Below are 27,113 nucleotides of genomic sequence, written 5' to 3' on the forward strand. Positions count from 1 at the left end.
AATAGCGATATCTATGGACTTTTAAGATAATCAGTTAAACTAGGTAGCTGATTTTATTGTTGACATTTTATTAAAAAAATTTAATATAATGTTAGTGAAAAGAATAAAAATAAAAAAACCTTTACATATCATTCCGCCTATGTGATGGACATTGGTTATGATAATCTTTAGTATCTACTTTGAAGGCATCTTGAGTAAAACTGCTTCATATTTAACGAAGCATATGCAAAACACTTGAACCGGAAGCGACGAGACCCGATTAACAGAATACGGAAGTCTGTTGCGCATAACCCGTTATGTTTACGCGCACGGTAAAATGCTTCCACGAGAGGATAAAAGATCCACGCGTGAGGAAACGGGAGCCTGTGAGCTCTTTTTAAACACTTGCGCGCATCGCATAACCCCTAAAAAAGCTACTGGAATCTGAATCTGTCAGTCTCTGACAGCGATGTGGAGTTTTTCAAACGACTCGACCACAGAACACATCTCTGTTCATATGGTACGTAAACACTCAGTAATATATTTTGGAATATCACCCTGGTCGCGCTGAGTCAATATTCTGATTACTTTTGTGTGACTGATCAAGTTATTATATGTAGCTAGCATGAGTAACAAAATGTGTTCCCTGTGTTCACATTTGACCGCAATAATAATGCAAAAAATGACACTTCAAATCAACCTTTAAATGTCAACTTTTACAAAAAGTAGTCTTTAATAGTCTAAATACTGTATATATCCAAATACATAATCTAATACATGTTATTTATTTTATATTAGGCCTATAGCATGGTGTATTTTTATTCGGTTTGTTAACAAAAGTTCTATGTTTAATATAAGGTTAACATTAGTGTTGTCTGTCAATCAATTAAAAAAAGAATTAATCACACATTTTTATGTAATTAATCATGATTAATCGCATATTTATATTGTCATAATTTCACATTGAACCTCCAAATTAATGTACAAACAACATATAGTATATTTTAAATGTTTTTAATGGTATCTTTTTACTAAGTAACCTATTATTAATGAAGTATTGATACCAATACTGCTACCGGTGTCTCTATTAAATGCATTTTCCCTCAATTTTACCTATTAATTACAGCTATTCAACATTACAGTATAATTGAAAGCCATTATTTTTAACATTTAATAGGCTCTGAAATATTAAGTGATTTATCTGAAATATTAATTGATTTTAAAACAATCTTCACATAAACTATAAATTGTATAAGCATAAACAGATTAATCTTTATTCAAGCTGCAAAAGTTAATCAGCGACTAGAGCAGACGAGTGATTTCTCTTTTTTTTTTGTTCTTTGATTTACATCAATGACAGACTTTAGCGGGTTTTATTTTAAAAGCAGAGCTGTCACTTTTAAACCTGATGCACATGACGCGGATCTGACACATATCTTCTCCAAACTCTTTACGGTCATTTAAGACTATAACTCATTTAAGACTACGTTTACGAGGTTACTCGCCAAAACCGCGTATTTTGACATAATTGTGTGTTTTCGTCCGTTGAAGCGCTACTGGTGCGCTGTCCAAAGCGGCTCAGCGTATGTGTACAGCCGAACAAGCAACCTTTCTGCACCGTTTATGCGGAGTAACCCCAGGTATGTGTCGTCACATTCTCGGGTTAGGAAGAATAAAGATGGGAAAAGTTAATCTTCTGAAATGAAGCAGCAGTATCTTCTCAGGTAAAAGTTATTACAACAGTTATTATATGTAGCTAGTATGAGTAACAAAATGCGTTCCCTGGGGCCGTCTGGATCTCTTTCTGGGGGAACCTATAAAATTAGAACTTAAACTGAAATCTAAAATCTATAAAAGGTTAACATTAGTGTTGTCTGTCAATCAATTAAAAAAAGAATTAATCACACATTTTTATGTAATTAATCATGATTAATCGCATATTTATATTGTCATAATTTCACATTGAACCTCCAAATTAATGTACAAACAACAAAGATGGTATATTTTAAATATGTGTTTAATGGCATCTTTTTACTAAGAAGCCTATTATTAATGAAGACCAGTATCATTGATACCAATACTGCTACTGATGTCTCTATTAAATGCATTTTTTTTCCCATTTCAGCCATTGTATATAGACGTTCAACACTACAGTATAATCGAAAGCCATTTTTAACATTTATTATGCTCTGAAAAATATAACAACTTTTAATTTGAGTAAACTTTAAACAATCTTCACATAAACTAGAAATTGTGTATGCATAAACTATATAGATACATTTTTATTCAAGCTACAAAAGTTAATCAGTGGCTAGAACAGTCGAGTGATCTCTTTTTCTTTTGTTCTTAGATTTACATCCATGACAGATTTCATCAGGTTTCACTTTAAAAGCAGCGCGGATCTGACACATATCTTCTCCAAACTCTTTACGGTCATTTAAAACTTTATAACTCATTTAAAACTACGCTTACGAGGTAACTCGCCAAAACAGCGTATTTAGACAATTGTGTGTGTTTTCGTCCGTTGAAGCGCTACTGGTGTGCTGTCTGAAGCGGCTCAGCGTCTGTGTACAGCCGAACGCGCAGCCTTTCAAACTATAGTCTACTTATCACTGCACCGTTTATGCGGCGTAACCCCAGGTATGTGTCGCCACATTCTCGGGTTATGAAGAATAAAGAAGGGAAAAGTTAATCTTCCGAAATGAAGCAGCACAATCTTCTCAGGTAAAAGTTATTAGAACCGTGTCTAGGGACAAGCTGGCCATCACTGCTCTGACCTTATCAGCCCGTTTGTGTCCTATTATTTGATTCGCTCTTGTCACTTATGACAGAACAGCTAACCGATGATCTTGTCTTCGGAAAAGATTATTTTATTCGCTTACGTCATAAACAGCGAATCTCTTTAAAAACTGGCTGTTGTTCTCACTACATTGCATTGTTATATTTCGTAAAAGTTTTACCCGCCAACTGGCGACTGACACGGTTACATATACTCGCCAATGCCTATTTTTACTCGCATTTGGCACTTGGGGAGTGTTAATTTTAGGCCCTGCTTATACATATACATATATGGCTGAGCAATAACTGCCCCACCCCCAGTGATTTCGGCCACTGCCCCTCAAAATTTCGGACCTGACATATGTCAGAAAAGGTAAAGAGTTGTGAGAAACTACGACGCGTGTCAGGTCCGAGTCATGTTCAGCAGCAGCAGCTCTTAAAAGAGCACCCAAAATAACCTAATGACCCAGCTGTTGTGATGTCTGTTAATCAAAGAACAAAAGAAAAAAAGATTAAATCAATAACTTTTGTAGCTTTAAGGATTCATCTATGTTTAATTTAGAATTTAGTGTGTGATCATTTTTATTCAATTTCTGTGTTTTTCTTACTTGCTGAAGAGCAAGTAAGTAAATGAATCGCGATTAATTTCAGAAAAAAATGTGCGAATAATTAGTTTGGTTTTTTTTATCGATTGACAGCACTAATTTAAATCCAACCTTTATCAAAAAAAAGCTAATTAAGATCTTCAGGAAAATTTATGTATACTACTGTTCAAAAGTTTGGGGTTGGTAAGATTTATGTATTTAATGTTGTTAAAAGAAGGTTGTATTTATATGATTGAAAATACAGTAGAACAGTTGTGAAAAATTATTACAATTTAAAATAACTCTTTTCTGTTTTTAATATATTTGAATATGTAATTTTAAAAAATACAAACTTTTGAGCAATAGTGTAAATGTGATTGATTAAGGTTGAAACTAAACTCGATATTAAGTTATTAAATAGCCCGATATTAAGCTGAGGTGCTCATGTGGGCGATACGTGTTTGAGTTTGGCTCATGTTACACTTTTCTCCCTGTCATTACTGTTGTTTTTAGGGTTGGAAATGTCAATAAGAACTTATTTCCTTATAAAAACTTCTAGACCTAAATTGTTTGTTTTGCAGTGGTTCAATAAAAAAATACGACAAAAGAAATGTGTATGCTAGTTGTTAGTTTCCAGTCTGAATTGAATGTGATGATTGAATAATAGAAAAAAGAAAAGCTTACATAAAGAATTTAATTTTTACTACTTAAGATGTTTGTCATCGGATGCAGTAAATACTCCGACAGTATGCAAATTTGGACGCAGTGAATAGAACACAAAGTCTAGTGTGACCTCATCTAAACTATTCTATTAACTACTAAAAATAACAGTGACAAAAAGGCCTAAAAAATGTAATTGCGAGGCAACAGAATGGATGTCGGTGTTGTGCAAGATTGTATCACCCTTCCTTAATGCCTCAAAAACACAGCATGGTAATAAAAAAAATCAAAAGTAATCAAAAAGAACATTGCAGTACAGTAATCAAAAGAACATTGCCACACTAATAGGCTAAGCTGTTAGTATGCTAACTGATTCTTAAATGAAAACACAAAGAAAGCTTTGGTAGTATTTGGTAACATTTTGGCAATATTTGGCTAGCAAGCTAATATATCAGATTATCAACATTATATCAACAGAAGACAATGAAATCAAACAAGAGTCATGAATTACCATCTCGGTCTGATGCATTTTTTTCACTCTTGTCCTCAGATCCTTGCAGTGATACTCTGAACAGCTTGAGTGTGGCCTGTCGGGTGAACCCAAAGACCTACAAGCAGTTTACCTTCGCCCAAGCCGATTCCTGCCCACCCGACAGTACGCCCATCTGCGCCAGTGACGGCCACACTTACGATAGCGAGTGTCAGATGGAGCGGATAGCCCTGCAGAACAACCTGGAGCTCAAGAAGGTTTCTTCAGGCAGCTGCAAGGAGAAAGGTGAGTTCCTCCTAGAGCCGAGTTGTCATAGACTCCCAGGAGCTCATGCTCGTGTCTGATAAAGGAGCCCTACGGCCCCATTTGATTTATTTTGTCATGGCTGCGGTGAGAAGGATCTGGACAAATTAAGTCAGGTTAGCAGTACTGTCATGCCTACACGATACCAATCTCCACAAATCCAATTTGCCTGTCGGGCTCTGGCAGGTGTATTGTGGCAAGACTGTATCTTCACGGGTGATGAAAAGATCGTCCCTGCTTCGCTCTGAAGCCCTGTGGCAAAGCGCAGAGAGAGTGTGTGTTCAGCTGTGATAGTGCACGAATGGGGGCTTAGTGTGATGTGTGTGTGCCTGTGTCTGAACTGTGTTTGTGCCGTGAGCGATAGTGGTGTTATTTGTGAGCCACTGTTGTCCCAATACAGAGCAACTGTTTCTGTGCCGGTGTAACTCGAGAAACAATAGCATTTGTCTCAGATGTGTCTTACTTTGTTGGATACATGTCTAGCACAGTGGCGGCTCGTAGGTTTTAAAATAGAGGAGGCACTCTAATTGTATTGGTCTGGGATCCGAGCCGCCACTGGTCTAGCATGTAAACGTGTTTGGGATTTGCTCAGTCAATATGTGAATCAAAATGTATCCCCCACATCATTAGTCTTAATACTTGTTATTTGCTATTATTGCCATAGTTTTTATAAAAAAAAATAAGCATTCACATTGAGCTACATTAAAGGGATAGTTGACCCAAAAATTAAAATTCTCTCATTAATTACTCACCCTCATGTTGTTCCAAACCTGTAAGATTCATTCATCTTCAGAACACAAATTAAGATATTTTTGATGAAATCTGAGAGCTTTCTGACCCTCCATAGACAGCAACAGAACTACCAAGTTCAAGGCCCAGAAAGGTAGTAAGGACATCATTAAAATGTGACATGTGACATCAGTGGTTCAACCATCATTTTATGAAGCTACAAGAATACTTTTTGTGCACAAAGAAAACAAAATTAATGACTTTATTCAACAATTTCTTCTATTCCGTGCCAGTCTTCGACGCGCGTTCACGACAGTACCACGGCATTCCTCTGCTTGCAAACAAGCCATAGCGCATCCAGGTTCTACATCAGAATGCTGGCTCCTGCGTGAGCAGCACCACATGCATGCGTTGTGGTACTCTTGTGAACGCACGTCGAAGACTGACACAGAAGAGAAAAAATTGTTGAATAAAGTAGTTATTTTAGTTTTCTTTGCACACAAAATGTATTCATAAAGTATTGAACCACTGATGTCACATGGACTAACAATGTCCTTACTACCTTTCTGGGTCTTGAACATGGTAGTTGCTGTCTATGCAGGGTCAAAAAGCTCTCGAATTTCATCAAAAATATCTTAATTTGTGTTCCAAAGATGAACGAAGGTCTTAAGGGTTTGGAACAACATGAGAGCAGGTAATTAATGACAGATTTTTCATTTTTGGGTGAACTATCCCTTTAAGGGTGAACATGATCAGCCTCCATATCTCAAAACCTCCTCAAAAGTAGATCCTTCCGATCCTGATCAAACGTGAATCTTGTCATTGCTAATCAAAAGAGTCTTTCTTAAGCAGTTAGTAATATGCTATGCTAGTAGACTTAGCTGCTAACTGAAGGCTAAATTAAAACAAAGAAAGGGAAATCTCCCTTTTGAAAAAAACAGCATATGCTGGTTAGGTATGTTTTGAAGCATGGTCGCTGGTTTGAGCTGGTCCTGAGATGGATGATTGATTTTAAGAGAGAAATAGTCCTCTACAATTGACTGAAAACTTTCTTTTAGGTCTGTTCTTGTATGAAGCTCCCAGTTTTCACAATTCCAGATGGAGCATGTTATTATTAATCAAAATAGACTTTTAGTGCAGGTTAGCACTATGGTACACTAGTACACGAAGCTATTAGTTTGCTAACTAAAGGCTAAATGAAAGCACAAAAAGTAGGATGTTTACTTGTCAGCTGTTTCCATTCATAAATCTGGGCACCTCACATTTTTAGCTTTGGTAATATTTGGTTAATTAGCTAACTTAGCCTTCTAGCGTAACAAAATGCTAACTAAAAAAAGAACCTTTTTTTTTTTTTTTGATTAGTTAGAAAAAAATATTGTGATAACTTGCTACATTTTTGATCTGACAATACAAAGTATCACAAAGGGATATGATTCTGTAGTGTTATATATGTTTCAGGAGTGAAATTCTCCTCCACAATCTCATAGGTCCGTTCTTGTGTGGAACTCCCAGTTTTTGCAATCCAGTCGATTCCCAATGGATGAAATCAAGTCTTGTCCTAGATTTTTTCTTATTAAATAATGTTTTTTACTCACAAATACGTCACACTGTGGAAGTAATTGGGTTGTGAAAGCCATTTCATGTGGAGTAAAAACAGAAGTTCAGAAATTCCACTTACATTCCTAGCTTAATTTCATCAGCATGTATGTCACGTCGTTAAAGATAGGTTAGATAATGGAATCAAACATAAATCAAGCACAGATTATACAATAACATAATAGGTCTCTTCATTTTCTCAAACAAATGAAAGGCTGCTGTAATTACGCACCACCACGGCCCATCTGTGACAGCTTAACACAACTCTATAAGTGGAAAAAAAACACCCCAAATCAATCTGAATGGAATTAGATAATTGATTAAATAATCAGGCACGGTAATTAATTCAAAACCCCTGAGTGAGTCAATATCCGATGTCTGATTGAGCGAGAGAAAAAGAGAGATGCCTCCAGTCAGTGTTGATTAGCACCAGGACGGTTACTGGCATTCTTCACATTGTTGATGCATGTATACGTGTGTCTCCGGTCTCCAGGGGGCTGCCCGAACGGTTGTAAGTTCAACGCCATGTGCTTGCTGGAAAACGGAGAGTTTCGGTGTTCCTGCAACCCCATACAATGTGACGGCACATACAAGCCCCTGTGCGGAAAGGACGGAAAGACATACCCCAACGACTGTGAGAGGAAACTCGAAGAGTGTCGGACCGAAACAGGCATCCCTGTCAAGCAACAAGGGCCCTGTGGTGAGTGTGGGGAATTGTGGGATAGTTCCGTACAGATGTTTTGCTGTGTTCTTGTAATTTTATGTTAGTGAAATAGATGTTGTTTAATTAGCATTGTATGTCTGCTTGTGTTTGGTTGTGTCCTGCGGGAAACTCTTGTGGAAGGTGCTCATTCTCTTTCATTTCCACGCCGTTCTCATCCTGCCATCAGCTCTGATGACACATGAAACACTGACTTCATGTTTCATTGATGTCCTCACCCCTCCAGTGCCAGTCATCCACGCCTGTCCTTCCATGTTCAGATGTCTCGTCATTTCCCCCTTTGTCCTTTTGTGTCCTTGTTTGGCTGTCTTTAAACTATTTTTTCTGTTCCAGTGTGTCTCTCTGTCAGTCTTTGTCCGTGTGATGTCTGCTCAGGGTCACCGCCGGACACACCACTCGTTGCGAGCGGGGAAGAGTTCAACCTCTGACCTTTCTTATTGGAATTCTGACCTGTGGGTCTCCTTCAGGGGGCCCTCAATGGGCTGGTTTGATGTCTTTTTTCTACCTGTACCTCTTTGTCTCTGTCTCTTGTGTTTGTTTGCGTGATGGAGGATGGTTGGAGTGGCCCTCCCTGCAGCTCCAGTCCTCATGGCACTATTTGGAGGGGAAGTGAGGTCATGGAGCTCTTCTTTTTTTCGAGTGCTGTGTTTGTCTGGATGAATCATTTCCCAATCGTTCTGACCCTACCTGTTTGCATGGATGCATGCATATAGCCCCCTTGATAGGAGCTATGTTAGTTCCTCTGTTACGCTTAACGACAGAAACAGAATCTATGCAAGTACGCAGACGTAAAAACTCAAAAATGTGGAAGTGAGCATTCCCATATATATTCCCATAATAGAGGGCAATAGTGTAACTGTCAAATGTCTGCCATTAAACCATATGCTGCCTTTCATATATATATTTCATATATAAATATGTTGATATGATCCAAGTTGCTCAGTGAAGATTATTTTTCGGATTGTTGCTCCACCATGAATGTAGACAAGAAATCTGGCCATAGAAGAAGAACGTTTATGAAAACAGGCTTGTGTTGCTTGAAACGTTTGCGTACTTGTGTGTCACATCCCTTTGGCATTTTCCCTTGAGTCCGAGTGCATACTTCCCTCCTATACAGTATATAAAAGGCATATTCAGTGTCTTCTGCTATTTTTCTTAGTGATATTTAGTGCCAGTTTATAAAGAAGTTGTGATTTTGTTCTCTTTGACTCGTTGGATGGAAACGGTGCTTATTCGCAAATGATTTATGCGATATTCCAATTTTGCACAAGTTAAATTTGCAACTTAGCTAGTGAGTCAGGCATTGCTTTTTATGGTTAAATTGTACTTGTACTAACCAACAAGCATCAAATATACTTTTGTGTTAAACGTGTAGGCCTATACAACATAGCTAAAAATCTGCATCTTTATATATAGGTTTCATTTTTATAGAATATCTTAATTCTCTTATACAAGTAAATTAATAATATCTTGAAGTTGTTTTATTAATATTTACCACTTTTTACTTGCGAACAAGACAAAAATATTAAATTATTTTTCACAGTGCGCACCTGGCAAATATACCAAATAATATCTACCAAATTGACGATCAAGAACTCTTCAGTACATACTGTGCAAGTACAGTAATTCAGAGGTAGCCTGTTTCGTGCACCACTCTCCACTTTACACTAAAATACATAAAACACCTCAAAATTATTACAGCAGTTATTAAAAAAAGGCTTGAAAGGGAGAAAACAGGATCTGGACAGTGTGTTAATTATGGGACGTGTATCCAGGGCTGTTTTGGCAGGGTTCAGATTTTGAGCACATTTTAACGGTACAGAAATATCCCTCTCATTTATTCTGAATGCAATGTGTGTCCTAATACCTGGCAGCACATATGTGGCAACTATAGCGCTGGATGCATCTTTTCTTTTTTCCCTCCCTCTCTTCTTTTTTCTCTTCTCACTATCAGCCTCTATGACTCATTAGGATTGTTTTCCAGTCTTCAGCGAAAAGATGCATAAATTAACATATAAAGAGGAGTAGTGCTCGTGTCTTTGACTTTATTTAATTATTTTTGTTTTAAGTTATTTAAGTGTTTTGGTCCTTTCAGGCTTTCGCTGGTGGCAAGTTACAGTATGTTGTTTTAATACATTTATTTACATTTGCATATTCCGCAAACAGAACATTAATTAAACATCAAAAGCTCTGTGGCGGACCTCAACCAGGCTGACTGCCTTTCATGCCGAGGAAGATACGGAGCATTGATGAGCGAAAGTCTTGTGCTTTGGACACCTGCTCGCAGTTTGATGTGTAAATGCAGAAAAAAGTTGCTTTGCTTAGTTGCCTTGTTTTACTTTTGTCACTTTCTTTGTCTTCTCTCTCTCTTTTTCTGTTATATCCATCCAGACCAGGTTTTGCTTGTTTGCATGTTCCCATTAGATGCTGTCAGGATAGTTACATGAATATGAATGCTAACAGCTAGCTTCCTGTAGACTGCCTTAATACTGACAAGGACCAAAGTGAAGTCTATGTTTTACTAAAGTGTGTTTCGGTCCTTTAGAAGACACTCAAGCGTGACAAAGCTCACCTTTCCCACAGTGGAAAACCTCTAAATGGGCCTCTTGTCACACGCTAATCAATAGCAGAGACGCTGTGTGTGTACATGAGTCATTTCAAACGCTGAGCATGTCAGGTTTTTTTCAGTGTCTGACATGGTTTCATCTGCTTCCCATTGTCTTTGGAGGCAAGCAGAGCTGGGTCACTGTGTGAGCAGCGCTTGTCGAGAGACACAATTCACTCTAAAATCAAAGAAATGTGTAGTAATGAGAAAGGTCAACAAGAGACTGCAGCTCCTAAGGAAAACAGAAAACACTGTAAAAGTAGAAAGTTTGAGAACAAAGGACTGAAGATACACAAGACTAGACTGTGGTTCCTCATCTGAAAGTCTACCTGCAGACTGTTGATGGAGCTTTAAAATATGGCAGTGTATAGAGAGTTCAGGTCTTATTAATGTCAGCGTGACTTTTTCAGTCTGTTGTTTGGATGTGTGAGGCAGCAGATGAGTCTAAGAACACCTGTGTCAAAGTCATTTTAGGAGTGACAAAAGGAAAAGGATACTAGATAGGGTTGGGCGATTATATCAAATATTCATATTTAGTTCACAGGGTTTTTGCTGCCAGTGTAAAATTGAGCAGCGTTGTGATGAATGTGCTTTTCATTTTCATTATAAAATAGTCATTAGACAATTGAAAGTCTCCATATGGCATTTTTCATGCAAAAAAAAGGAAAAAAATAAAAGATATTGTTATATTGGTACATATAATGAGAATAATTAAATATAATTTATTATTTACTTTCATTGTAAACATAATTATTTAAAAAACTTACTTGTCGCATTAAACATTTCTAATTTATTTTACAACAATGTTTTTAGCCAAATCATAGTTGTTCTGATTGAAAAAAAAGTATTATTTTTATTTTATTTTATTTTATTTTATTTTATTTTATTTAGCCGCCATTGGCCCATATATTGTGCTGTATATTAGCATTTTCTTATGAGGGCAGTCACAGGAAGTTACAGAAGCATGGTATAGTTATGGTATCATATGGTAATACCATAACATCCATATTTATATCCATATTTGAATACAATCTATTCAGTATATGATGCTGTGATGACTGGGATATTATACAGTAGAATATGGTAGTACTATGGTATTATCAGATGATAATATATACTGTTTTTTTTGTACTGTTTTTGTCTAAATTAGGTCCTAAGCTTGTCTTTACAATTTCCACAACGCTTGTGTTATGTCTACTGGGAATATGTTTTCCAGGTTTCAGTTTCTGTCCTTCACAGCCTCATTTTCATTTACTTCAAATGAAATAGTGTCTGCTCTGACTGAAGTCTATGAGACCTTGAATGATCATCTTTATCATGGCTCTGCTCCATCCAATGTAATTTCAGAACTCCGTAACTCTGTGGGTGTGTGAGCCCTAATGGACTCCTAATGATAAGGAAAGAAAGCAGTCCATTTCTCTAAGCAGAGCAAGATGGATCCTGCAAATGAAGCTGACCTAAATACACAGCTGTCATTATAGTCTGGAGGATGTTTCATAGCTTTTGTGAAGTGAACAGACCCTCAGAATATACCAGCTTTCTGTCCTTCCCTATCTGTCTCTCTGTTCCCATGGCAGTAACTCATAAAGACTAACAATGGGCTTAGACTTACTGACATTGTCATTGAGCAAGAGCTCTGTGAAAAGAGGTGCCTGGGAATCAACGCCCCAGGTGACAACGTACTCTGATTAATATTTATCATTTGCATATTTATTTGATTAGCATCTCTTGCTGAAAACGGCATAAACTTTGATTTTTTTTTTTTTAATTTTCGGAAAAAACAAAACAATAACAATATTAAGCACCCATTGAACTTTGGAGGGCCTAGTGAGATGTGCGTAATGAATCCAATTAGACAAGTAGATTGAAGAGCCAGGGTAGCGTGATTATAATTAGCATGAACCTTTGCACCTCGCTGTGTGAGGAGGAAGGGTTGTATCTGGGTCGCTGTTGTAAGTTGGAAAGCCCTCACCGGTTTCTGTCATGTGTGTTTGTTAGGAGGCTCTTTGTAGAACATGCTTCTGTAATGCACGTCTGCCTTCCCCCTCGTTTTCCCTCATTCCCTCATCCTCCTCTGCTCCCCTTTCTTCTCTGTTCAGAGTGCTGTATGCAATGCTTGTCTTAACATCTGCCTGTGTGACGCCCTTCTGCTGAAGGGATCCATGGATCTGTCATGCTCTGTGCTCAGTTTTCAGGCTTCTGTGTCATTCAGAACTGAATTATGAATGATTTCAAAATTCCAGTTCAATTCCTGAATTTGAATTGAGGTAGCAAACTGGGTGCAGAATTGTAATTTGAATTTAAAGAAGTAGAATCAAAATTAAATTATTTTTTTTCAGTATGTTTTATGCATAAACTTTCTCATACACAAAGTGTGATCATTTAATTATTATTATTATTATTATTATTTCAAAAATACTTGAAAGAACAGTAGCAGCTCAGCTTGAATCACATCTGCAAAGTAATGACATTTATGAACATTTCCAGTCAGGCTTTTGACCCAAACATAGTACAGAAACAGCTCTTGTCAAGGTTATAAATGATCTTCTCCTAGCTGATTCTGGTTTTCTGTTTGTTCTTATTCTTTTAGATGTTAGTGCTGCCTTTGATACTGTACAGTCATTCAGTGCTATTGGAACGTCTGGCTTGCATTGGAATAGCTGATAATGCGCTTCTTTGGTTCTCATCTTATTTAAGTGACAGAAAACTGTTTGTGCAGATTAAGAATACACATTCAGATCCTGTCTCAGTTAATCATGGCATTCCACAGGGGTCGGTGCTGGGTCCGCTTTTATTTATCATTTATATTCTACCTCTTGGTCGTATTTTTCGTTCTTATGGTATTAATTTCCATTTTTACACTGACGACACACAAGTATATATCTCTACAAGACCTAATGTCTCTCATCCCCCTCCTGACCTCACTAAATGTTTGCAGGATGTTAATATCTGGATGACTAATATTTTTTTTTAAGTTAAATGCCAATAAAACTGAAGCCTTCCTTGTGGGTTCTAGGTCTGTTTTGTCTAAAACTCAATCCTTTACCTTGGTTATGATAATTGCCCAGTCAATGTTTCTGCCCTGCAGGTGAAAAGTCTTTGGGTTATACTGGATGGTTTGCATTCGTTTAGTCCTCATATTTGTAATATTTCACATTCTGCATTTTTTCATCTACGCAACATTCCCAGACTTCGTTCTTCACTTATTGTCTGTTCCAAACTTCAAGATGAGTTCCTTTGGTGGTAGGGCTTTTAGTTGTGTAGCGCCAAAGTTATGGAACTCTTTAACTTTGCACATTCGCCAGCTGGATTCAGTTTCCATTTTAAAGCTCAGATAAAAACATATTTGTTTAGAATAGCTTTTAATGATCTGCTTGTTTAATGTGTTATGATGTTTATTTTTTTTATTGCTTTGTTTTACATTGTACAGTGTCCTTGAGTGTTCTGAAAGCCGCCTATAAATAAAAGGTATTATTATTATTATTATTATTATTATTATTATTATATATATATAGTTATGATGTTTATTTTTTTTATTGCTTTGTTTTACATTGTACAGTGTCCTTGAGTGTTCTGAAAGCCGCCTATAAATAATATAAATAAATATTATTATTATTATTATTATTATTATTATATATATATAAAGATTATATAAATATATAATATATTCATTATTTTGTTAATAAATGGAATGTATTAAATGCTCGATTATTATGATTTTTTTTACATAAATATTATTTTAAATATATATTTTTTATTTTAAATAAACCGTGGTGAAGGAACACTTCATTTATTATAATTTATAATATTATTTATACATTTTATAAATATTATGTATAAATAATTTATCATAAATATAATTAGTCATAATTATATCTTTTTATATTAAGAATCAGTCAATTATTAGCTATTATGTTCAAATGAATGATTATGTGATTTGTTTGTTAAATTTCTTTGAATTGCAATTAAGTGCATTTCACTTCCTGTCATTCCAATTTAAATTTCAATTCAAAATCCTATGTGATACAGCCAGTTCAATTCAAATTCACACTCATAAACTGAAAGCCTATTCCTAAGTTCAGAATTTTGCCAACCCCCTCTATTTTCAATGTCTCCAACATTAGATAGCGAACTAATATTTTGTGTGGTTTATTTTGTCCTCCCTTCTCTCTCTCCCTCTCTTTGTCTCTTGTTCTCTCTCTTCCGCTCCTCTTGCTTGTCCAGTTTCACGGTGTCTCACCTCATCCGTTTTCCTCCCTTGCAGTGTAGGGAGGGCAATGGAATTAGTTCCTTGGTTAAATTCTTAATGCGTGGGGAGAAAGTTTCTACGCCCTTGAAGCCATTGTTTAGTGATAAGTACTCCTTCAGAAACCAAACACCGCCTCTGGGGGGATTACTGCTTGTGTCATGCTAATATTTTCTTCTCTCCCTTTTCCTTGCACCTTCTCCTACACGCTTATAAATGTTTCCCCTCAAGCTGAAGTGGAAGGTAGGGAACGAAAGAGAGAAAGACAGAACCGAGGGGGACGTGGCGGGGGAAGTCGCTGCTTCTGATATGCAGACGCACAAAAAGTGAGACACGCACAGCTTGCCGAAACTCACAAACTCCTCTCATATTGGCAAGATGCGAGGGAGTGGAGAGATGGAGGAGACGCTCGTGCGACTGTTTGTATCACGATTCACGCACGCCCTGTAATCCCGATGCAAGGGCTGGAGATCTCCATATGCATGAGCGTTCACACTGTGCGCCAAGTTTGCGCCAGAGCTGAGCTGAAGAAGCTTACCGGACCCCCTGAAGTGTGTGTTGGCTGACTGTTTGCGTTCTGACAGCACTTAAAACCAAGTTAAAGAAATCTTCATTGGCGCAAGAGACCTGCTCTTTAAATAGCACATAACAGTGGTGAAATGTGAGTGGGAGTGTCCCTTGGGTGGGCGACGTGTCAGGATAAAGCATGTAGTGAAGCCGTCACAATACACTCTTAAAAATAAAGGTGCTTCAAAAGGTTCTTCACAGCGATGCCATAGAAGAACCATTTTTGGTTCCACAAAGAACCATTCAGTCAAAGGTTCTTTAAAGAACCATCTCTTTCTTACCTTTTTGTAATCTGAAGAACCTTATTTCGCCACAAAGAACCTTTTGTCAAACAGAAAGGTTCTTCAGATGTTAAAGGTTCTTTATGGAACCATTTAGACAAAAAGGTTCTTCTATGGCATCGTGAAGCACCTTTATTTTTAAGAGTGTAGGAGAATCTCGTACTATGTGCTAATAGTCCTTAACATCCTATTTCAGTGGCAATAGTAATTAAATGCTACTAGTATGAATGCATAATGTAGTACAAAATTGCAGTGTGGATGTAGAGCAGGAGGCGGAGCCAAATCACGCATATTATATAACACCGCAGGGGTTGGAGGTGTGGGAGATTCTCAGGCCTGATCGTGGCAATTACCCAGCTCTTCCGAGTCCCGCTATTTCTTCACACCTTCTCATTATTAGACCCGCTTTTCCACACACAAGCTCTCACGCAGTCTCCTAATGAATGTACACCACCACTTTCCATCGTCGCTTACTTTTTAACTTATGCAGCTTTCCTTTCTTTTACATACATTAACCTCTGAAAAAAACTTCAGATGCGCTCGTTTCTACGTGCATTGTGTCCCAGTGGCAGTCCCGTCGAGGCATATGGCTGTCATCCAGCTTACAGCTGGAGTCCTTGAAGACTGGCACTGCAGCACAGGCCTCGTGGATGGCAGCCCACTATTTCAAAGAGGCTCCAAAAAGGGCTCATTTTTTACTGAAAGACTATGCAAGCCATCTCAATAACCAAAGCCAGGCTGCTTTTTTTATGAAGTATGTAATCGTGCCTGCATGTTACATTATTTCTCAGATAACTTTCTCTTCCTTGACTTATTAAATCTGGAAGGTTTTTTGTCCCATCCCCTAGAGACGAAAAACTCAATATGAGAAACTGAACAAGTGAACGTTTCTTTTCATATCTAAATTTTGTATTCTTTGCTTGTTTTTTTAAGGAGAGCGATTCTTTCATCTTTGTAAGGAAACAAAGGGTGGCTTGGGACAAAGTATTATCGAAGGCTGCAGTTCGGGTTTTAGGAGAAATGGGTCATTGAAGCGTTTTGAAGGTCATGAGGGCTTTACTGATGAGCCTGATCTCACCGTCCTCCAGCCGGTTGCTTAGAAGGCACAGATGGAGAGGCGCTGAGAGAGAAGATCTGGAGGAAAAGCCCGTATTCAAGGCCTATGAAATTAGGCACCAATCCACTGTTTACACAGTTACGTGCCAGTTCAAGACGTATTTTAAGCTCTCGTTCTCAGCAGAGAAATCAATAGCCGGAAACGTTCTCTTAGAGGAGCTTCTACTGTAGGACACTTAGATTGGCACAGGAACACAGCGGTCGGGAAGGTAACCTGCTTATACTCCCCACTTCTGTTTTTATTTTCATTGGCTTAGCCGAGCAGTTGCATGTGTGGGTTTAAAAGAGATGTGTGTGTGTGGCACCGCTTGATTTCTGTCATGAAAAACATGCTTTGGAGTAATAATCATGGTCTTTTGATGCACGCTGTGCTTCATGTGTGTTTGATATGCGCTTCTCCCTGGCTGCCATCTTCAGATGTGAGGCGGGATTATAGGTGAGCGCCAGGAAGAGGTTAGAGAAGGGTTGCGTTCAAATCTTTCCCCCCAGCCTCTTGCAGTTCACTAAAGCCCTGAGACTGTCTGAGGGTCTCACTCTTGCTAAGTATTATTTAAGGCACAGGCTAAGTCTTTAGCTCTGTTTGCTAGTGGTAAACCTAATGAGCTGCCTTCTGTCTACATAGTCAACTTCTAAGAGAACATTTTAACAGCCATGGAATCTTGTTAGTAACCAGTTTAGAACTTTCTACATAGTGTGTGCACCATAGCAATAGCGCAACACAACAATTTCAGTAGTTTGATGTTAGCATGCTAAATTTACAGCCAATTATTGATTTTTATTAGTTGATTTTATTTATACTGAACTATTTTTATTGATATTTTTCAGTACTGACTGAAAATTAAGTTTATTATCAACATTTTATTATCAACAACGCCATGGGGAATTTATTTTATTTTTACTTAGCTTGTTGAAATGGATTCTAGGTTTGACTTATTTAGAATTTGACTGATACTAGATATCTTACTACCCTTACTCTATTACTCTTCATTAATAATAAAAATCATATATCAATAGTAATTAAAATCAGTCAATAGTAATTAAAAATAAATTTTTTGGTCAAATTATGCAGCCCTACAAACAACCCTTACGAAAATTAACCATAGTTTTATTTTCGTAAGGGAAGCTTAGCAAACCTGGCACTGTTTTGTTTGTTTGTTTTTTAATTGCATTTTAAATCACAATTTTTTTTATTAGAAAACTAATAATTATTATTCAAAATCATATTGCTCTAACTAGCATGCTTGGAAATGCTGCCTCTTTAAGCAGCTCAGTGTGTTTTGGAGTACAGCAAATCTCTTCTCCCTTCAAGAAGCTCAAAATGACGTCATTTTTTTCTCATTATTTTGTCCTTTATTTGTTCGTATCATGTTGGAAAAGCAAGTTATTTTTTACAGAGAGGAATGTATTTGATTTATCTGAAGCTGGTATGATAGCTGCTTGTGTGCAGTATTAAATGTATCTGAGTGTCTGTAATATTATTTGGAAACGATAGCATCTAATCCAGGGATAAATTTCTGCGGTGACAGCACTGTGTGTATGACGGGTAAGGGGCACACACACGCACACACACATGCACACACACATTCCTAAAACAAACATTGAAGATGGAGGGGTCCCCATTTATATGTACATTCATGTCAAAAGACACACCAACAAACAAACAGTCAACATTTGCCATCACCCTGTCAATTTACCTATCACACAATACCGAGTGAGCTTGAAGGGCTGCCCTTTATTTTGACATGTCTTTAATCTTAGTGTGAAAGTGCAAACACATCGCGTTTACTCCTCTAGCATTTCTCAACCCTCAGCTGTGGAGCCCAAGCATACAAATGTGCAGCATGTTGTGCATTTGTTTATAAAACCAGCTCATCTAAAAAAAAAAATTATGTCAACATTTACTCATCCTCATGTCATGCCAAATCCGTATGACTTTCTGTAGAACACAAAAAAAATGTAGGCACAATGTTCACAGTTATTTTTCATACAATATAATCTATCAAACTCCATTGTGGGGAAAAGAGCAGCATGAACATTGTGCTTAACATCTCTTTTTGTTTTATACAGCAGAAAGAACATTATACAGGTTTGGAATGAAATTAGGGTTAATGCTTTTACGGAATCTCCCCTAGAAACCTCCTCCATCCTTTTTGTGCATTCATTTTTGACCTGTTTTAATAAAACTTCTTCCTGATTGGGCGAAATGAGGCCAATGAGGACAGTGAGCTGTGCTGGTTCACCACTGACCCACTTCTTTTTTCTCGTTCTCTACTTTCTCTTTCCCTCTGTGTTGGCATAAAAAACAGGGCTTGTGTTCAGTCCCACTGTCCCTCGGCCCTCTGTCTACTAACTGTAGCAGTTAATGAACTTACTGTGGAACTACTGTGCACCGCTGAGAGTCCCAGCTACTCTCTTTCATGTTCATATTTCATATCTGTGCTGTAGCCCAGTGCACTGAATTATCAACTAGAACTCTCCCTTTTCTGGGATGATGCTTTGTGTTTTACTTCTCTGTCTGTCTTTTTTTTTTTTTTGCCTTCTGTCTGTAGTTGAGAGAGGCTTGGTTAGTGATGCTTGAAATGAGATGCGAGTAGTTAGTGTTCTGATTGGATGCTCTAATGGGCTGCATGTTTACAGCTGCAAAGTCAGAGTGCATATCTGTTTAGCAAGCAGTTCGTATAACATTTTCTCAGACCACAAGTTGTTGTGGTTTGAGAAAAAATGTTGCGTTTTGTGTCCAAAACTTTAAAGAGAATCAACTATTTCTACTAAATCATAGGTCACATACCCACTGCAGTGGTTGTGGGTGTGAAAACCACTTTTAAATGCATTTAATGAATCCATTAAATTATTGTACCATATGTGAACGGAAAACTGGAGTCACTCCAGATCCTGAAATGTTTGATATAGAGGTCATAGCAACGGTTTGGTGTCTCACAGGTGTAAAAGAGGAATGATATTTCACATGCACACTGCAGTGGTTATGGGTACGAAAACCACATTTAAATGAGGGATTAAATCTATTAAAGGGGTCCTATTATGCATTTTCACTTTTTTAATTTTAGTCACTGTGTAGTGTGTATGTTTGGGCATTAAAAAGATCTAGAAAGTTGCAAATCTCAAAGTCCACTCCAAAGGGAGATATTTAGTATTTTAAAAATCCCTTTTCAAGTACTACAACGAACGGCTCGTTTGGACTACAGCGTTTGGTTTCCGGGCTTTGTGATATCACAAAGCGGCCCATTAGAATATCATTATTATCAAAATAATTCCCGCCTACAGAAATTCGAATGGTTGGGGGGTGGGGAGGGGCGAGGTTGTGGTTAGAACGCTTGGTTGCATCTAAGCTGTTCGCCAATCACAACGCACTGGGACAGCTAACCAATCACAACACATTTTGTTTTTCGGAAGGCGGACCTTCATCAAAGCCGGAACTAATCGAGCCGTTTGTGGCAGGCTGGGGAGAAAGGTATTTTAATAATGTAAATTATGTGAAAAATAATGTGTTTTTCGAACCACCAAGCATGAGAGCATGTTCAAGTACACCCCCAAAACAAAATCAAGACTTTGTAAAAGAGCATAATAGGACCCCTTTAAATTATTGTACTGTCTGTACTACAGATCCTGAAATGTTTGATATAGAGATAAGCATAGCAGCATTTTGGTGTCTCAAAGGTGTAAACGTGGAACATGGATGGTGACAATTTAAAAGTAGGATCCGGCTGTCACTCTTGTAATAGTCAAGAGAAACCTGATTAAGCACTGGGAAGGAGAATGACATCTGGATTTAGCTACCTTTATTCTTTCCCCTCCTCCTTGTCTTTCCCATCTTCATCTAAGTAGAATGATAACTCGTTTCTCTGCTTTTTGGGGCAGATCTTAACCTGGAGAGCCCCTGCCTGAAGAAGACCTGCGAGTTTGGAGCCGTGTGTGTGGTTAAGAACAGCGAGCCTGTGTGCGAGTGCTCAGACGTGTGTCCACAGGACCAAGACCCTGTTTGTGGCAGCGATGGGCACACTTACAGCAGCTCATGTCAAATGAAAGCCATGGGATGTGCCCTTCAGAAACAGATACAGATGCAGCACAAAGGACCATGTGGTGAGTCCACACACACACTCACACATTGATGCCACTCACTCCCTCACTGCTTTTCATCCTCGTCCACCCCCTGCACTTAAGCACTCCACCGATATTTCAAGAGAGGACTGTAATTTTCCTCCTCCACAACCTTTTTTTGAAACGATGCACTTAAGTTAGAATTAAAGAGGGCAGCATCCTTCACAGTAATTGTTTTCATGAGTCATGGGTTTTTTGTCTGGCTTTTGTAAGCATGCTCCAGATAAGTCTGCAGAGGCCTGCTCGCCCTCCAAACAAACGCATGTTTATGTGTGTTTTTTTACAAAAGGCTTGTAAATCATTTTCGATGGCTGTCTTTGTGCTTGGGAGGGGAATATTAAGGAGACTTTTTCTACTAAACTTGGAGCCCTTTGTAAAGCCTGTCCCTTTCACTTTCGGCTTAAGTTTAGAGAGAATGAGGTGGAGCTATTGTGTCGACAGAAGTGTCATGCGTTTGCAGTTTATACATGCGTGTGCATTGGCAATGCCTCCAGTGAAGAGTTTGAAATGGATGCCGGGGGTCATTTGGTAGCAGTAGAATTCATCTCAGATCGCTAGAAGCCACAGCTGCTCTTTATTTATCATGCTATATATGTTGCCAGATAGTAAATGACATATGAGAGTGATATCTCTCTCCTCACAGACTTCTGGAATATCAGCTTAACTACCCACAGAGATTTAACCCACAGAAACAGGTTTGGATGGGACCAAATAAGTCTGGTTTTCTTAGCTGGTCCAATTTTCTCTAGATGCTTACTCAACTGAACTGCAAAATTGTGAGACTGGTTTAGACCTGCTAGATCATGTTGGACAAGCAATTTAGAGATGATAGACCATCGTTGACCAGCTAAAAACAGCTGTGGTATTCCATAAACAAGCTTAACCATTTTGAACAGGATTGGCCTGGTTTTTCCAGCTGGAAATAATCATTGTAGTTTTAAAAATCCACCCATTACAGCATCACAGCAATGTTGATGGGTCCGGCCCCTCGCTGGAGCAGGTGTCAATGGAAAGGGGCAATAAAGAAAGCAGCTGCAAACAGCTAACCATACGGAAGGAAACGTTGTTCATTTAGTGCTGTGTACACAGCCACACTCTCCACCACAAGTGAATTCTATTATTATCACCGTTAATTATCCAGGCCCATTCAGACCAAAGCCTCTTCCTCACTAAGACCCCAGCTGTGTTTGTGTGCATTTGTTCATGAAAGCTTGTATGTGAGTCGCTGTCGGTAGCAATGCACCCACATGAGTGGGTGTATGATGTGCTTGTGGCCAAATTTCATTTAATTTTCTTCACTCCGCATAGAGGGGAGACTCATAAATGCCCTTATCTTTATAGCTCAGGTGCAGTCTGACAGAGATATGACTGACGTTGTTTATTAGTCTGATTTTTTCCCTCCCATTTGAGTGGCGGCTGACCTTGTAGTGCAGCTACAGGAAAGCTTGCCGTTGTAATGGAGTATTTGATATCTGCCCCTCTGAGAACCAATACATATATGTTTATATGCAAGGAAATTAAAGAACAGCCAACAGGTCAGCAGCAAATAAGCACTTTTTACTGGTGATTGAAATGTTACTGGCCACAGTTGGGGAATATAGGTTACCTGCAAGACACTGAGCTGGAAGTGGAAGAAAAATCATCAGGCTGTTGAAGGAGTGAGAGGGCAGTAAATAAAAACTAGGAGGAGATGGAGCAGACTAATAGAGCCGGTGCCCTTGCCCAAGCACCAATCGCCAGGGAATTTTCACCACTATTCACAGAAAGTGCTGTTCTGTACCTGACATTAACAATGTTCCTTCCTTTCTCTGGACAAAAGAGAGCAGTTTACCGATCAACTTTAGAGGAATAGTTCACCCAAAAATAAAACTTTTGTCATCAACAAATCTGTATGACTTTGCTTTTTTGAAGAAAATCCACTTTTTCGTTATAATGAAAGTGAATTCTGAACATTTGAATCATTATTCACTGATAAAAATTCTGAAAACATCCATTCTAGCTTTCCTACACTGAAGAAAAATTTGATGTAAAACAATTTCCACTCAATTCACACAATTAATGACAAAAGGCAAGTAACACATTGAATTAAAGTTGGAATTTTGAAGTAGAAAGACTTTTTTTTTTTACAGAAATAGTGATGACAAAAAAATTAAAAATTTACAATGAATTGATCCAAACCGAACGATTCGTTTGCATATCAGGCTGATTCAGTTCTCAATGACTCAGCTTAACAATGACTTCAATTTCAGTCTTTTTCCTACACAAAGCTGCCATATCAAGACTTTTATATGTGACTCACAAATGGTACAAACCTTTTTATACCTTTATTATACTTTTATTGTGCTTTTGTGTCCTTTTTGAAGCTTGAAAGCTGTACTCCCTATTAATTGTAACTGCATACAAAAGAGTGAAACATTATTCAAAATCCTCTTTGTGTTTCGTATATGAAAGAAAGTCATACAAGTTTTGAATGGCATGAGGGTGAGTAAATGATGGCACAATTTTCGTTTCTGGGCCTGAATGGTCAGAATTTCTTGTTTCCCATAAGGCTAAGCTCTGCCCAAAAGGCCTCTGTCTGTACTCGTATCTCGGGTCCAGCTCTGTATTCTGGATTGCTGTTTTTATGTAACAGACTGTCGTATCTATTGCGCTCCCCTCTGCCGAGGCTGTGAAAGCATGGAAACATGTTGCAACTGATAAAGAAATGCCTTTATCACACATGCTGATAAAGGAGAATACAGCAGCCATGAGAATGTGATTTATCGGCCTGTATTAGACTGTCACGACGAGGCGCACTTGGGCGGCTGCTGGGTAGCATGCTGCAGCTGCTTTTAATAAGACGGCCGAGCGTGGTCTCTGAGGTTGACTGAGTGCAGATCCTGAGCAGAGGTGAGGTCACTTTATTAATGTGCAATAAACAGGTTGGTAGAAGAGAGAGACGAGAGATGTATGCATGAGGACCTCTCTCCATTAACACTAAATCAGGTGCTGTTATTACCCCAGCACTAATTGAATGTGATAGCAGTTGCTCTAAAGCGATCCCCCAGGTGTAATTGTCATCGGCCATGCTCCCTCCGTCCCAGTTGGAACCACATTTTGTTTTACTGATTAACTGGGCTCTCAGTAATCATAGCAAGATATTTGAGAACTAGGGATGTCAATTTAACACGTTAACTGTGATTAAAACACACACACACACTAAAACCTTTAATCACACTCTGACCCATATATAAATTGTGTAATATGGAAATAAATAATATTAGAACAATTTTATATCTTCAATTATATCTTCGATTCAATAATTGAATTACATATTGCAATTAATATCATGAATTAACAAAATTAAAAATAAAATATATATATATAATGTATAAAGTTTAAGACATATAATTGTTTCATATTAATAATGATTTTATTAATTTTATTAATGATTTAATTATTTAGTAATTTATTCATATATTAAATTTATTGATATATAAATGTGATATCTAATATATATTTTATATGAATTTAATATAAATAAATGAAAAATATAATGTAATATAATTTAATATTTAATACAATTAATATTAATATATACATATAATATATAACAACATTTTATATATACTTATTTTTATAATCTCTCTCTCTCTATATATATATATATATATATATATATTAGACTTGTGCCGGTATTCGGTAATGCGATATATCACGGTATTGTTATCGTGGGCTCTTCTAAATACTGTGAATAATTATATATTACAAGTTATTCAGAATTTTGAATACATTTAAGAATACTTTTCCCATCAACTGTTTAAAATGCACAACACCGCTGTATGCTGTGTGAAAGACGCATGCGCACAGAAATATATATTATTACAAAATTTGTAATTAATTATATATAATATTTGTATATAATATATTTAATGAAATTATATTTATTCTGCATATAATTAATAGTAAAATTAACTGTATGATTTAACAACTAATTGCAAATTAAGAATAATATATCACAAGGTGCTTTGTAGCTTAATTAGAGGGCTTTCTCATTAAATATTGATGTGTGGTTAATTAAATGCAATGTCATGTCAAGGGGGCTGTAACTGTGTCCGAAGGCTCAACATCAGTTGAAATGGAAGACGTTATAAGATGCTCTACTGTGACTGCATGTAAGCAGAGCAGTGTTGCTTCCATCTGTACGATGGAAGGATGCTTTAGCCCAGACTTTGCAGAGAGATTTTAATAAAGCGGACAGGCGGCCGGGCAGCTGAGGCTGATCCTAGTGAGCGATGGTGTGAATCTGTAGCCTGAATCTGAATCCGTTGACGTCACACTTCCTTTTCAGCAGATGAGTCCTGCACCAACTGCTCATTTGGCGCGATCTGCGATGCTCAGACTGGCCGGTGTGTGTGCCCCAAAGGGTGTTTGGAAACACGGCAGCCCGTGTGCGGCAGTGACGGCATGACGTACGAGAACGAGTGCAAGCTGAACGTGGAAGCCTGCACTAAGCAGCTGGATCTCAGAGTGGTGGCCCATGGAGAATGCAGTGAGTACAGAAAAACGACAGTCAATTCATCCATCACCTTCATACATGTTCACTCATCAGTCTGCGTTTGCTGCAAAAAAATCATTTTCTGTAGTATTTTTGTTTTGATTTCCAGGAAAAGTTTCTTTAGAACAAGATACATTTTCTTAATTTACAATATTGTGTCAGATATTACTTTTTTCCTAATGTATCTTGAATTAAGTTTATCTGTTTTGTTTATGCATAAATCCCATGTTTTTTAGATTTATGCTTCAAGCAAGAAGAAATAATTTAGTAAGAAAAATAAACTTAATTCAAGAAAAACTTTTAATATTTTGTGCACTTTTCAAGCAAATTGTATTTTGTTTTGTGTTTTTAAATTGTTGAATTATGTGGTACTAAAAAACAAGACAAAATACTGATTAAGAAAATGTTTTGCAGTGCAGTTTTCTTGTCAAAACACAAGAAACTGTTTTAGCACTCTTTCCAAATCATGTTATGCATGGTACATGATTTTTTACATGGTGGTTTTTATGTAGTAGAATCCCATGTGAATGCTTTTGGAGTTTCAAGAGGACGTTTATTGAGGTGTGAACATGTTTCTTGCACCTCTTTGTGTCTCAACTATCCAATGCTGTGATGCGTGTGTTGCCTGTGTGTGATCAGAAACCTGTGGCAGCACTGTGTGTAGATGGGGAGCACGGTGCGTGCAGAACCAGTGTGAGTGTCAGCAGTGCACGGGTCAGCCGGTGAAACCCGTGTGTGGCAGCGACGGCACCACCTACGACAACGACTGTGAGCTGCGGCTGGCCTCCTGCAAGAAACAGAGGAAGATTGAGGTGACCAAACCTGGCGTCTGTGATGAAGGTGGGTTTATGTGTTCATGTATGTGATAAGATAAGTGAGGAGCTGAACTCCCTGTTATTTGCTGATTTTCATAGTTGGTCTCAGGGCTAGCCGAGTTAATGGATTCACTCCAAACAGTTTATCCTGGCCAATTTAACCTCCTTTCATCGACTGCACTTAGTGACCCATCATATTTACATTTACATTTAGTCATTTAGCAGATGCTTTTATCCAAAGCGACTTACAAATGAGGACAATGGAAGCTATCAAAATCAACAAGAGAGCAATGATATGCAAGTGCTATAACAAGTCTCAGTTAGCTTAACACAGTACACGTAGCAAGTTTTTTTTTTATTACATAATAAATAAAAAGAAAAACTGCAGAGCCAGTGGTGGTTTTGTAGGCAAACATTAATCCCTTGAATTTTATGCGAGCAGCTATTGGTAGCCAGTGCAAATTGATAAACAGATATGATTAAAAAAAAGAGAGAGCATTGCAATAGTCCAGCCTGGACAGAATAAGAGCTTGAACAAGGAGTTGTGACGCATGTTCCGATAGAAAGGGCCTAATCTTCTTGATGTTGAATAAAGCAAATCTGCAAGACCGGACAGTTTTAGCAATGTGGTCTGAGAAATTCAGCTGATCATCAATCATAACTCCAAGGTTTCTGGCTATTTTTGAAGGAGTTATGGTTGATGTGCCTAACTGGATGGTGAAATTGTGATGAAAGTATATTTGAAGCATGAAATGCAGGCATCACTATGCGGCTTGTGTTCTCTGTCTTTTCGCCATAGGTCCCTGTTGTGTCAGTGTTTGAGATTCAGTTTTATTCTTATTTTGATGCAGTTATAGACGGTACCTTGCTTTCTACTTTAATTATTTCATTAATATTTAATAGCACACATGTAATATCTACAATATATGCACAATAAAACATATGTGTGTGTGTGTGTGTGTGTGTGTGTGTGTGTGTGTGTGTGTGTGT

General features: G+C 37.8%; 1 protein-coding gene across 5 annotated transcripts in view; it reads left to right on the forward strand.

Moving 5' to 3' along the window:
• agrn (agrin) overlaps positions 1 to 27,113 on the forward strand; it is a 302,644-nt gene that overhangs the window by 209,194 nt on the left and 66,337 nt on the right. For 4 of the 5 annotated variants that reach the window (XM_016484758.1, XM_016484760.1, XM_016484763.1 and 1 more), the window contains 5 exons: positions 4,552 to 4,776; positions 7,613 to 7,819; positions 20,532 to 20,753; positions 25,102 to 25,302; positions 25,948 to 26,148. In XM_016484758.1, the coding sequence (XP_016340244.1) occupies positions 4,552 to 4,776; positions 7,613 to 7,819; positions 20,532 to 20,753; positions 25,102 to 25,302; positions 25,948 to 26,148 (1,056 nt within the window). The remainder of the gene's footprint in view (positions 1 to 4,551; positions 4,777 to 7,612; positions 7,820 to 20,531; positions 20,754 to 25,101; positions 25,303 to 25,947; positions 26,149 to 27,113) is intronic. The other variant, XM_016484759.1, reaches the window with a different exon arrangement.

This window comes from Sinocyclocheilus anshuiensis, unplaced genomic scaffold (assembly GCF_001515605.1).
Source record: "Sinocyclocheilus anshuiensis isolate Anshui unplaced genomic scaffold, SAMN03320099.WGS_v1.1 scaffold1114, whole genome shotgun sequence".
In the NCBI taxonomy this organism is placed as follows: Eukaryota; Metazoa; Chordata; class Actinopteri; order Cypriniformes; family Cyprinidae; genus Sinocyclocheilus; species Sinocyclocheilus anshuiensis.